Here is a 12,213-nt window from a genome sequence, read left to right on the forward strand (position 1 = left end):
AACATTTGTAAGCTCCTGCATTTTTTTTGCCGATTCCCACTCGAATACAACTCCCTGCTCTAAACTCCCATTCCCCTTCTCAAATATTGCCAAACACGGTGAGGATAAGACGGGATACGCCGTGTCGCCGGCGCCGGCGAGCCCAATTCAGGCCCCGCGTAGTCGAACCATGGGGTTGTGTGCGTGGTGTGGCGGGGGGTTGAACAAATCGTGGCTTGCCGTTTTCAATCCGACAGTCCAGATTGGTTTGACTGAACCAGTTTCCTTTTCCAAGCGACTATGTAATTGCCAGCTCCGTTTTAGAAAAGGAAAACAAAGATTCAGACATGTAAGGCACCATGATGCTTTATTTCACACTGGCTGACATATGGACCACAGAGGAATAGTTCCAATATACAGGGCAGGCAAGAGGTAATTCAAATTGCTAAACACCAGAAGGCCAACACAAAGTGGGATTAAAACTTGACAGGACTTGATGTCAGACCAACACTAGCAGGGACGCCAAAGATTTATTTCTGTAGAAGGGCTCCTCTGAACGGGGGGATTTGGCTTCAGAAAACAGCTTCACACGCTCGAGTCCCGAGAGTCACTCGACCACCATGCTCTCGGCCTCCTTCTTGATGGAGTGGAAGAGCACCGACGAAAGGTAGCGCTCTCCGAAGCTTGGGAACACAACCTACACAGGAGTGAAATGTCAGCATAGGGATACAACATGGAGATTGCTGCAACAAGGCAGCCTCTCTTCACTTGGTGGAATAGGTCAGTTTGCAGTATGAGAGTTGACAAGTACAGACATCTCCCTATAGGGTATTCAAAAGTAAATAAATCTGTAGTTCACTACATCAATTCATTTGTGTTTTGCTTATTACGTAGATCAGATGAATTTTCAGGGGAAAGAGGCATGCTAGAAACTACCAGGAGGAAATGTGTCACTTACAACAAAGAGTTTCCCTGCATTTTCAGGCCTCTGAGCAACCTTGATTGCTGCAGCTGCAGCAGCACCAGAAGAGATCCCAACCTACAATTATTTATAGATAGTCAATGGCTGATGCAAACACCTGGTTCTGATTGACCCATACAGACAGATTGGATAAAAAAACAATGTGTGCACAATGCTGCTTAAGAATAGATAAAATAGATAAATGTTGGAAAGAAACCCCACCAGCAATCCTTCTTTCAACGCAAGAGACTTTGCCATCTCAATGGACTCATCACTTGAAACCTGGCACATAATTTGAACAGACCAAAGGTTACACCAGGGTAAAAGATGCAGACATATGGAAAGGTAAACAGGAAAAATCCAGCAAACTTCTATTCTCACGGGAGGATTGAAAAACTAGGAACAACTAAGCAAAAAGATATGTGGCGAAAATTTTCTTATATAGTACCTTCTCTACAACTCTACTTAGTACAAGAAGAAAAATCACCTGTATGGTTTCATCAATGATGTCAACATCCAAGACACCAGGGATAAAACCAGCTCCAATTCCTTGGATCTTGTGTGGTCCTGCTCACAATAACAGAATCTTGTTGGTACAGAACAAGCAGTGTCAAGAATCAAAGCAGAACATTTTTGGTGCAAAATGCTATACAAAGTTGTTTCTTCCTAACGGACATTTTTCTCACATTACGGACCTCCAGAAAAAGGCGCCTCATGAGGCCATATTCGAAATAGTTAACCATCTGAGAATTCGTATTTATACTACAATAGTATATATACTGACAAGATATTTCACATGACAAGTCAAAAGCAATGCAAAGAGAAACTCAGTTTTTTGAAATTCTAGTGGTTCTGGTTGGGGAAACTTGACCATTTTTGTTGATGGATATTATGGAATGAATTTAATGAGTGAATGTATTTAAACGAAATGGAGTGTGATACAGAAGGAAACCTTACCAGGCTTTCCACCATTTAAGACGGCACTCTCAGTTGGCTCCACACCATAGAGCTTACATAAGAAAATACAAGAAAATCAGATACTATTTCTCATACAGGAAGAAATGTTAGTTAGTCAACGTTGGCAGCTAACACTGTTGTGTGCGTAATGATTTGTAGTGCTTACCTTGATGTTAGGATTTTGCTCTTTGAGGTATTTTCCAGATCCAGTAATGGTACCACCAGTCCCGATGCCAGAAACAAGGCCATCGATCTTTCCTCCTGTGCCTTTCCAGATTTCAGGTCCGGTTGTCTCATAGTGAATCTGCACAAAATATTTAAAACCTGAGAACTTGGAGCTCGGAAGAAAATATCAAACATGGGCATAAAGATGTTCTCCAAACAAAAATGATAAACTATGCTACACCTTTGGGTTGGCAGCATTCTCAAACTGCTGAAGGATGTATGAGTTGGGTGTCTTTGCTGCCAGCTCTTCTGCCTTTTGGACAGCTCCTTTCATTCCCAAGAGTGGGTCGGTGAGGATCAGCTCAGCACCAAAGGCCTTCAAGATGATTCGCCTCTCCATACTCATGGAAGCAGGCATTGTGAGTACAAGTCTGTAACCCTTGGCAGCAGCCATGAAGGCCAGCCCAATGCCTGTGTTGCCACTGGTTGGCTCAATCAGCACACTCTGGAAAACCATTCACATGGAAAGCAAAATATCAGCAAACCAAGATCCTAGCAATCTGAATTTTTTAGTAAACGTAGCTTTACAAAAAGTTTGCAGAAAGTGCTTGCTATAAAACAACTTATAAGCATGAATAAAACGGCCAGGTGCACAAGTATTATTTTTAAGATTGAAATAAGGGGCAGCATATCATGATTCATGGAAGGCATGGTGAAGTATTTAAATAGAGAGGCTCTAGATTAATATACTTAGTTCAGGTGTAAGGTGTTGTTGGTGAAGGGTTGACGTAAATGCTTACGCGGAGCAGCTGGACAAGTCAAACAACTAGGTGCAGGTGCAGGAGAAAACGAATAATACTGTGCAAATCAAGGCCACATAAATGAACAATAGATTCCAGCCACCGTGGAATATATATAACTAGTAGAAATTGTCAACTGGCAACCCTGAAGCGAAACACGAAAAATTCCTAGCGCCAAATAGGGGGCAGCATATCATATCATATCATCATTCATGAAAGGGATCGTGAAGTACTCCCTCCGTTCCGAATTACTTGTCTTGAATTTGTCTAGATACGGATGTATCTAGACTCATTTTAGTGCTAGATACCTCCGTATCTAGACAAGTCTAAGACAAGTAATTCGGAACGGAGGGAGTATTAAACAGAGAGGCTCCAAATTACTACTACTTGGTTCAGGTGAAAGCTGAACCAATATGTTGGTGAAGGGTTGACCTAAATGCCAACGCAAAGAAGCTGTGCAAGTCAAACAACTGCAAAATCAAGGCCTTATACATGAACCACAGAATCTAGACCTGCCAGATATATAGTAGTAACTCTTATTTCTAATAGAGATCGTGTGGTGTGGCAACCCTGAAAAGAAGTGCGAAAAATTCATAGCGCCGAATGAGGCAATTCCTTCATTTCTCTTGCATACGTTTTGACTACTTAACCCAATTAGAAGAGAGCAGATGCCAAATTCCCTTGTCCTCTGTTCTCTACTGAACTAACTGAAGCCAGTGAAGTCACAGCTAATACCACATAGCAAAATCACAGCTAATATAGGAGCATATTTCAGGAGGCGCAAATCATCGTTTGACACCGAACCGCTCCCAAATTGCATGAGTACAACAAAACAGGGGAAGCGCCAAAAGAGGAGTAGGGGTCGATGTTACCCACCTTGCCTGGGACGATGAACCCCTTCTCCTCTGCGTCGGTGATCATGCTGTACCCAATCCTGCACAAGCACAAGCACAGATAACAAATCTTGAGCTTACATCTACAAACAAGAGAACAGATCATGGGGATCCAGAAGGGAAGGGGGCAGGTGGCTGACCTGTCCTTGACGCTGGAGCAGGGCTCCATGGACTCGAGCTTGGCGGCGACGCGCCCCACGCAGCCGTCGGTCACCTTGTTGAGGTACACCAACGGCGTGTTCCCTATCAGCTACATCGCAATACAGAGAATAAATCAGCACACCAAACCATATCCGACCGGCCGGCCATCCCCCAACACTGGCGCATCCAGGCAGACAAATCAGCTCACCTCGGTGACATCCTTGGCGATCGCCGGAGATGACGCCTCCCCCATCCCGCCGTCGACGAGCTACACAAATCAAGAACTCTGTTTTATCCTCCGGCGCACGGACACATCAATCGAAACCACCAACGAATCTAACGGAAGGGCGACGGAAAAGAGGCGAATTTCACCGTGGTATTACCGATTCGACAGCGAAGTGATCCTCCCGGAGCTGGAGCTGGACGAAGTGGCGGCCGCTGCTGGTTGTCCTGGAACCGGTGGGAGGAGGCAGGCCGGGGCCGCGAGGCTTTATACAGGAGAGAGGTTGGTGGAGGAGATTGGGGGGAGGGCCCCGGCTCCGCACGAAGGCGCGGTCCACGGTGCACCGTGACGCTGCGGGCGGGCCCGGCCGGAGGCGGCTGGCGCTCGTGGACCGGGGGGATATGTGTGGATGGATCATGGCGACCTTGAGTGAAGGAGCACAAGACGGCTGCATACATAAATGCAGATGTGTTGAAAATTCAGTTTTCATGAGTTCAGAAAGAACATCAACGTCGTGTTGAAATGGAGAATTATTCTGCGTTTTTATGTCAGGTTCGAGATCGGATATCTTATTTGACTGGATTTTTGTTAACGGATAGGACGGCGATCTCGATTAGAAGCGGCTAAGAGAAAATGCGGTAATACGTGGATGCGTCTAGACCGAACGGCCCCGGTGTCATGCCAAAATAAATAGAGAATTATTCTGGATCAGAGATATTCACATTTCAGGTTCTGAATGTTATCATGATGTGGATTGACAACTCCAACCGTCGTCGTTTCCGCGAGACTTGACCGATGGTTTCCGGTCATCTCAATATATGATTATTGCGCCTTGTGCTTTATCATATAAACATAGTGTCACCTATTTTGGTGAATGATTTCACCGAAACCATCTGGAATAGGTCAATGTTACCGAAACGTCTAAAATGCCATGAAGCAGATGCACTAATATGGTACGTACGTAGTACTATTGATAGTTTGTAGCTAGGGTTGGTTGCGATTGTCTTGTGCAAATATACGTAACCACTTGATAGTACCGGACAATCATCCTAGAAAGAACCACAAAAAATATATGCCAGTTGGTACTAGCTTCCTCCATCGAGTAATTCAATATGTTGGTTTCTTCCATGGCCATCTTTCCCATGCTCCAAGCCATCTGTCATTCGTTCTTGAAGATATCATTTGCCATATATACCTGACAATCTTTCTGTTAGTCTACTCCACGTGATAGTGTATCGTCGAAGATCAACCATACATATCCTTATCCTGGATAATGTATCTTCTCTGAAACTATTTTAGCTTACAAGTCGTCCCTACAAATTTTCAGGGGCCAACACATACATGCCCGTACAATCATATCACACACACCACATCATTTCTTATTTGGAGTTAGTCGTTGTATGGAGACGTGTATGGACGGTATTTGGCGCCATCAGATGGCTACTGGATGATGGATGGATGGCGTGGATATCTTGAGTGTGAGTTAGTAGAAGACGGCTGGCTAACAGGTATGTTTAATTGAGGTGTATATTTGCAAATTCAGACATGGTTTAGAACAGATATGTATTATGCATGTGGAAATAGAGATAAATTCCGGTCCACAAACGTGTTTATGTCGGGTTCGAGGCCAAAGATTTGGCTAGACTTTCGTGGATGGATAGGATGGTGATCTTGGTTAGAGGCAGACACAAGCAAGTAGATAGTCGACTGGCTATGCATAAATATGAATGTACAGATATGTGCTTGAAATTCAGTTATCTTCTGGGTTGGACGATCGGCATCCTGTGAAAAATGGAAAATTATTCTGATCCATAATTGTTTCTATTTTTCAAGGATTTGAGCATTGCCGTGTTGTTGATTGACGATTCGAACCATTCTCGCATGTAACAAACTACAAGTGGCTGTTAGAGTTGACCGTTAGGTTCCAGTCATCTCACGCTGCGATTACCACGCATTTCAGGTGATTATATGGATAATTTCACTGAAACCATCTAAATATGTCGCATCACATATGAGATCCTTCACGACGAGAACATACTGTGGTGTTATGAGCGTCATCATAGTTTCTGCGCCCTGAATAAGACATATTGTTGACACATACTCGACGTCGGTGCGTATTTAATCGTGTCTAAAATGCTATTATATTATAAGACGAAGGGAGTAGTTGGTAGGGACGTACCTTCCTCCACCAGCCACCAGATAATTCGATATCTTGCATGCTTTCTTAATCAAGTGGGCATCTTTTGCTCCGCTTGAAGTCATCTGTCATTCATTTCCAAAGATGCCGTGTGCCATTTAAAAAAAAAATAGATGTACACACAGTGTATCATCGAAGATCATCCAGCATATCCTTATCTTGGACAGCGAATATTTTCTGAAACTAATTTAGCTTATAAATTGCCCCTACGATTTTTTTTGAGTAATTTTCTTTTAGTAATGCCCTTATGATTTTCGAGGGGCCAATACATACATACATACATGCATGCCCGCACAATCACATCATTGCTTATTTGGCTTGTTTGCCTTTGTTTTGGTTTGTGTATGCATGGATACATATATGGAGAGGGCGACGACGGCAACGTTGTCTTTTTCTGGCTTCCAGCTAGCTGCCGTCTGTGCGGCCTATTGTTGACGTCGCCGTCGAGCACTGCCGCCGCGTGCCGGCCGGTGGGCAAATTAAATCTTCCACCATCGGCAAATCTCCTAATTAAGCTCTCCGGACTCCCCTCAGTTCACATGCTCAATGGCAAAACCGTGTAGCTAAGAGCATCTGCAGCCGTTGGCCCCCCAGAAGATATAAAAATCGCCGCTTGGACGAGCCGGCGGTACAATCGGCATTGGGGCGGTTGGACATTCAACCGTCGCCCTCACACCGATATTGGCCCCAGTTTTCGGCCCACTTTTGACGAATAAAAGCTTCATATGGGCGAGAATCGGCCCATATTCAGCGTGGTTTGTCGTGGTTCGGCGTTGAATTCTGAATATAAATACTTTTATCATATAGTTCATCACGGAAAATCAAATAGTTCAACAAAATAGTGCAACAACAATTAGTTCAATACAAATTATATAGTTCAACAAATAAAAACCCATATTTCATCACACGTCGAGCTAGGCGTCACTCTTGATCCTCCATAGGTGCTCCACCAGATCCTGCTGCAGTTGATGATGCACCTGTGGGTCTCGGATCTCCTGACGCATATTGAGGTAGACAGTCCAGGTTGCCGGTAGCTGGTGATAAACTTCGGCTAGAGGACCCTGCCTGTAGTATGATTAGTGTCAAACACTGGCTCTTCCTGCTCGCTCTCGATGATCATGTTATGCAAGATGACACAGCAAGTCATGATCTCCCACATTTGATCTTTCGACCAGGTCTGAGCAGGGTACCGGACAACAACAAATCGAGATTGAAGCACACCAAATGCCCGCTTGACATCCTTCCTGCAAGCCTCCTACACCTTGGCAAAGTGGGACTTCTTGCCTCCTGGCACAGCGTTTGAGATAGTCTTCACAAATGTAGACCATCTCGGATAGATGCCATCAGCTAGGTAGTACCCCTTGTTGTAGTGCCGCCCGTTGACCTCGAAGTTCACCGGAGGAGAATGACCTTCAACAAGCTTGGCAAAGACAGGGGAGCACTGCAGCACGTTAATGTCATTGTGAGTTCCTGGCATACCAAAGAAAGAGTGCCAAATCCAGAGGTCCTGTGTGTCCACCGCCCAAAGTACCACACTGCAACCGCCTTTGTACATCCCCTGCCAAGCAAATGGGCAGTTCTTCCATTTCCAATGCATGCAGTCGGTGCTTCCAAGCATTCCAGGAAATCCCCTTGCTGCATTCTATGCTAGGATCCGAGCAGTGCCTTCCGCATTGGGTGTTCGCAAGTATTGCGGTCCAAACACTGCCACCACTGCCCGACAAAACTTGTAGAAACACTCAATGGTGGTGGACTCGGCCATGCGCCCATAGTCGTTGAGTGAATCACCGGGAGCTCCATATGCAAGCATCCTCATCGCTGTCGTGGACTTCTAGATCGAGGTGAATCCAAGTTTGCCGGTGCAACCCATCTTGCACTTGAAGTAGCTGTCGAACTCCCGGATGGAATTCACAATCCTGAGAAAGAGCTTTTGGCTCATCCGATAACGGCGCCGAAATGTTTTGTCGCCATGCAGTGGAGCATCGGCGAAGTTGTCGGAGTAGAGCATGCAGTAGCCTTCGAGACGATGCTGATTCTTTGCTTTCATCCGCCCTGGCGCCGAGCCACCTCGCCGCGGCTTTTCATTGCTCGCCAGCAGGGCGGCGAGGACCATGAGATGTTCCTCTTCCTGGACGTCGGCCTCGGCTTCCTCCTCCAGCAGCGCGGCGAGCGCTTTCTCATCGTCCGAGTCCATTGCTGAGGCAGGCAAATCGACGAACACCTTGCGGGCGCGGTGGGCGCGCACCCGCCGCTACACCGCCCTCCGTGGCCGGAAACGCCGGAAAAATCGCCCAGTCGATGGTGGAGAGGCTACCTTGGCGAAACCTTTGCTCTTTTTCCGGTGAGAATGTCTATCTAGCGGTGGCGGCGCCGGGGTACAGCCGGTTGGCGGCCGAGCGCGCGGGGGGTGGGAGGCGAATCTGAAAGAAAGACTTAACTTTTCGCCTGACGGTATGGGCCAGACGTGCTTTTTCCTTGCGCCGGAGCCCCCGAGCGCCCCCCAGTGCGCCGGGTTCGGCCTGCGATCGCCTGGCCCAAAAATTGATCAAACTGGCGGATTTCGACGTCCTGAAGGTACGACTGGGGCGCTTTTTCAGCGCCAACGCCAAACAAGTCACCTGGGGAGCCTGTTGGGGCGTGGCTAGAGATGCACTAACTACTCAGCTAACGTTGATTCCACCGGTCCCTGAGTTCACATACTCAATGGCAAAACCGTGTAGCTAACTACTCCTAGCTAACGTTGGTTCCACCGGTGATCAGATCAGCTGGTCGATCACAAAGTCATCGTCAACCCATATACTGGAGTATATATATGCTTACCTCAAGAACCATCAACGACGTCGATTAGTCTTGTGCCCGTGGAAACTACCGGTGACACGGAAACACGACTGACTTACCGGTGCCTGAAGAACGCAGCTAGCTAGTCTCCGCTTGGAATTCCACGGCAGATAAAACACCAGACGGCCAATGGTTTTCCTTGTACGAACCATAAAAGTATATATCAAGGAAATCTCGACGAAATCCAAGATTGGACCCGACTAAACAATGGCGGATGTGATGGAAGGCGACGGCTGAAGATGTTCCAACGTACGTATAATTGTCAGGAATTCCAGTCTCACGCAAAAGTCTATTCAGGAGAAGCAGTGCGTACGTACGTACGTACGTACGAGAGGAACCCGTGAGACGAATGAACCGTTCCAGGTCTCAATTCCTTCTGATTTCTCATTGCTTTTGACACTCTTATATACTCATAGAAAAGGGTACGATAGATACCTTATGCTTGTGGGTCAGAATTGGGTCACTCGCTTACCTGTTTCACTTTTGTTATTACAATTTACGCCCTAGCAATTATTTTGTGATCAAACAAACTACAATAAAAAAAATATTTACAGCTTTTAGTGATTTTTACCAGTTTTCATCAACCAATTCCTACTACTCTTCGCCGAGTTCGACACTTTTACTTACCAAAAAGCTTATAATAGATCTCCTATGCATGTGGGTTATCAGCATGCAATGATAAGGGTGCGAAAGTGGGTGTGGGGAAGGTGCCTGTGGCACATGCTGGGCAGCCACTAGTTATATAGGCGGCTAGTAGGTCGATCGACATGTCATGAGAAATGCGACGGTCATCGGCATTCAATGCGTGAGCCAGCGAGGCATGCAAATTGGACAAAATGGAAATTATGGATGTATCAGTCACGTCAATGGCGGGCTCTGCATAGGCAGGAAGAGTGAACTAGTCTTCACATCAATATTGGTGGGCCCCTTTGATGACCCACAAGTGTAGGGGATCAATCGTTGTCTTTTCGATAAGTAAGAGTGTCAAACCCAAAGAGGAGCAGAAGGAAATGAAAAACGGTTTTCAGTAAGGTATTCTCTGCAAGTCCTGTAAGTAGTGATAACGATAGTTTTGTAACGAGGTAATTCGTAACAAATAACAATAGTAACAAGAGTGCAGCAAGCTGGCCCAATCCTTTTTATAGCAAATGACAAGCTGAAAGTACTTATAATGAGCAAAGCATTCTCGACGGCACATAGGAATTCTCGTCTAGTCACGTTCATCATGTTCAGTTGATTCGCGTTCACTTCTTCTATAATTTGATATGTGGGTGGACCGGTGCTAGGGTGCTATTCTTACTTGAACAAGCAACCCACTTATGATTAACCTCTCTCGCAAGCATCCGTAATTACGAAATAGGAATTTAGATAAATCTAACTATAGCATGAAACTTATGGATCCAAACAGCCCCTTACAGAAGAACTCATAAACTAGGGTTTAAACTTCTTATCACTCTCGCAATCCATCATCTACTTATTACTCCCCAATACCTTTCCCTAGGACCAACATGATGAAGTGTCATGTGCTACTTGTGAGTTGCATTGGGATTTCCTTGAAAAGGGGAGGATGATGTAGTACATTAGAGATAAGTATCTCCTTCAGTTAACAACTAAGGTTATCAATCCAGTAGGAGAACCATGCAAGATCTCGTGAACAACACCTACACACAAAAGAAAAAAAATACTTGCACCCAACGCAATCAAGGGGGTTGTCAATCCCCTCGGCAGTTAATTGCAAGGTTCTAGTCTGATAATGGTAGATAGATAAATAAAAATACAAAATAAAATAATGGTAAATAAGTTGCAGTAAGGTATTTTTTGATTTTAATATATGATAAAGATAGACCCAGGGCCATAGTTTTCACTTGAGACTTCTCTCTTGAACATAGCATACGATGGGTAAACAAATTACTATTGAGAAATTGATAGAAAAGCTCATAGTTATGATGATATTCAAGGCAATGATCATGTATATATGCATCACATCCGAGACAAGTAGACTGACTACTGCCTGCATCTACTACTATTACTCCACACATCGGCTGCTATCTAGCATGCATCTAGAGTATTAAGTTCATAAATAATGAAGCAACACCTTAAGTAAGATGACATGATGTAGACAAAGTAAACCCAATCAATATGAATAAACCTCATCTTTTTATCCTTAATGGTAATGATACAAATATGTGTCATGTCTCTTTCTGTCACTGGGATTGAGCATCGCAAGATCGAACCCATCACAAAGCACCTCTCCCATTGCAAGATAAATCAATCTAGTTGGCCAAACCAAACCGATAAATCAAAGAGAAATACAAAGCTTGATCATGCATATAAGAATTCAGAAAAGACTCAAATAATATTCATGAATAATCTGATCATAAACCCACAATTTATCGGATCCCAACAAACACATCGCAAAAAAGGATTACATCGAATAGATCTCCAAGAACATCGAGGAGAACATTGTATTGAAGATCAAAGAAAGAGAAGAAGCCATCTACCTACTAGCTATGGACCCGTAGGTCTGTGGTAAACTACTCACACATCATCGGAAGGGTAGGAAGGTTGATGTAGAGGCCCTCCGCGATCGATCCCTTCTCTGGCAGAGTACCGAAAAAGGCCTCTAGATGGGATCTCCAAAGAACATAAATTTGCGGCAGCAGAAAAAGTATTTTAGGTGGCTCTCTGATGTATTGGGAATATTTGAGAAGTTATAGAAGTGGAATTAGGTCAAGAGGTGCCACGAAGGGCCCACAATCCTAGGGGGCGCGCCCCCCTGGGGCGTGCCCTGTGGGCTTGTTGCTCCCTCGTGGCTCCGCATGTCTTCTCCCGAAACTTCTAGGATCCCTTCTGGTCCAGAAAAAACCGTCAAAAAGTTTTGTAGCGTTTGGACCCCGTTTGGTACAGATTTTCTGAAAAGCCAAAAATAAGCAAAAAACAACAACTGGCACTGAGCACTATCTTAATAGGTTAGTCCCAAAAATGATACATAATTGAAGTTAATTGCATAATAAACACCCAAGATTGATATTATAATAGCATGGAACACTCAAAAATTA

At 44.9% G+C, this 12,213-nt stretch overlaps 1 protein-coding gene across 1 annotated transcript; it reads right to left on the reverse strand.

The window, feature by feature from the left end:
• Positions 1 to 327: 327 nt before the first annotated feature.
• Positions 328 to 4,552, reverse strand: LOC125507226 (cysteine synthase-like). Its single transcript, XM_048671876.1, has 11 exons — positions 4,280 to 4,552; positions 4,105 to 4,164; positions 3,896 to 4,005; positions 3,739 to 3,796; positions 2,304 to 2,567; positions 2,064 to 2,201; positions 1,898 to 1,949; positions 1,428 to 1,507; positions 1,163 to 1,222; positions 938 to 1,018; positions 328 to 676 (listed from the first exon to the last, which is right to left on the reverse strand). Exons 1-11 carry the CDS (start codon positions 4,535 to 4,537, stop codon positions 587 to 589), a joined length of 1,251 nt encoding a protein of 416 aa, XP_048527833.1. The 5' UTR covers positions 4,538 to 4,552; the 3' UTR covers positions 328 to 586.
• Between the last annotated feature and the right edge of the window lie 7,661 nt (positions 4,553 to 12,213).

The sequence above is a fragment of the Triticum urartu genome, chromosome 5 (assembly GCF_003073215.2).
Source record: "Triticum urartu cultivar G1812 chromosome 5, Tu2.1, whole genome shotgun sequence".
Taxonomy (NCBI): domain Eukaryota; kingdom Viridiplantae; phylum Streptophyta; class Magnoliopsida; order Poales; family Poaceae; genus Triticum; species Triticum urartu.

Excerpts from the sequence above, each read along its gene's own strand:
- LOC125507226 (XM_048671876.1), bottom strand. The coding sequence starts at position 4,537 with ATGATCCATCCACACATATCCCCCCGGTCCACGAGCGCCAGCCGCCTC. Across the intron at positions 4,165-4,279 it reads ATCACTTCGCTGTCGAATCG|CTCGTCGACGGCGGGATGGG; the intron begins GTAATACCACGG and ends TGATTTGTGTAG. Across the intron at positions 3,797-3,895 it reads TGCTCCAGCGTCAAGGACAG|GATTGGGTACAGCATGATCA; the intron begins GTCAGCCACCTG and ends GTGCTTGTGCAG.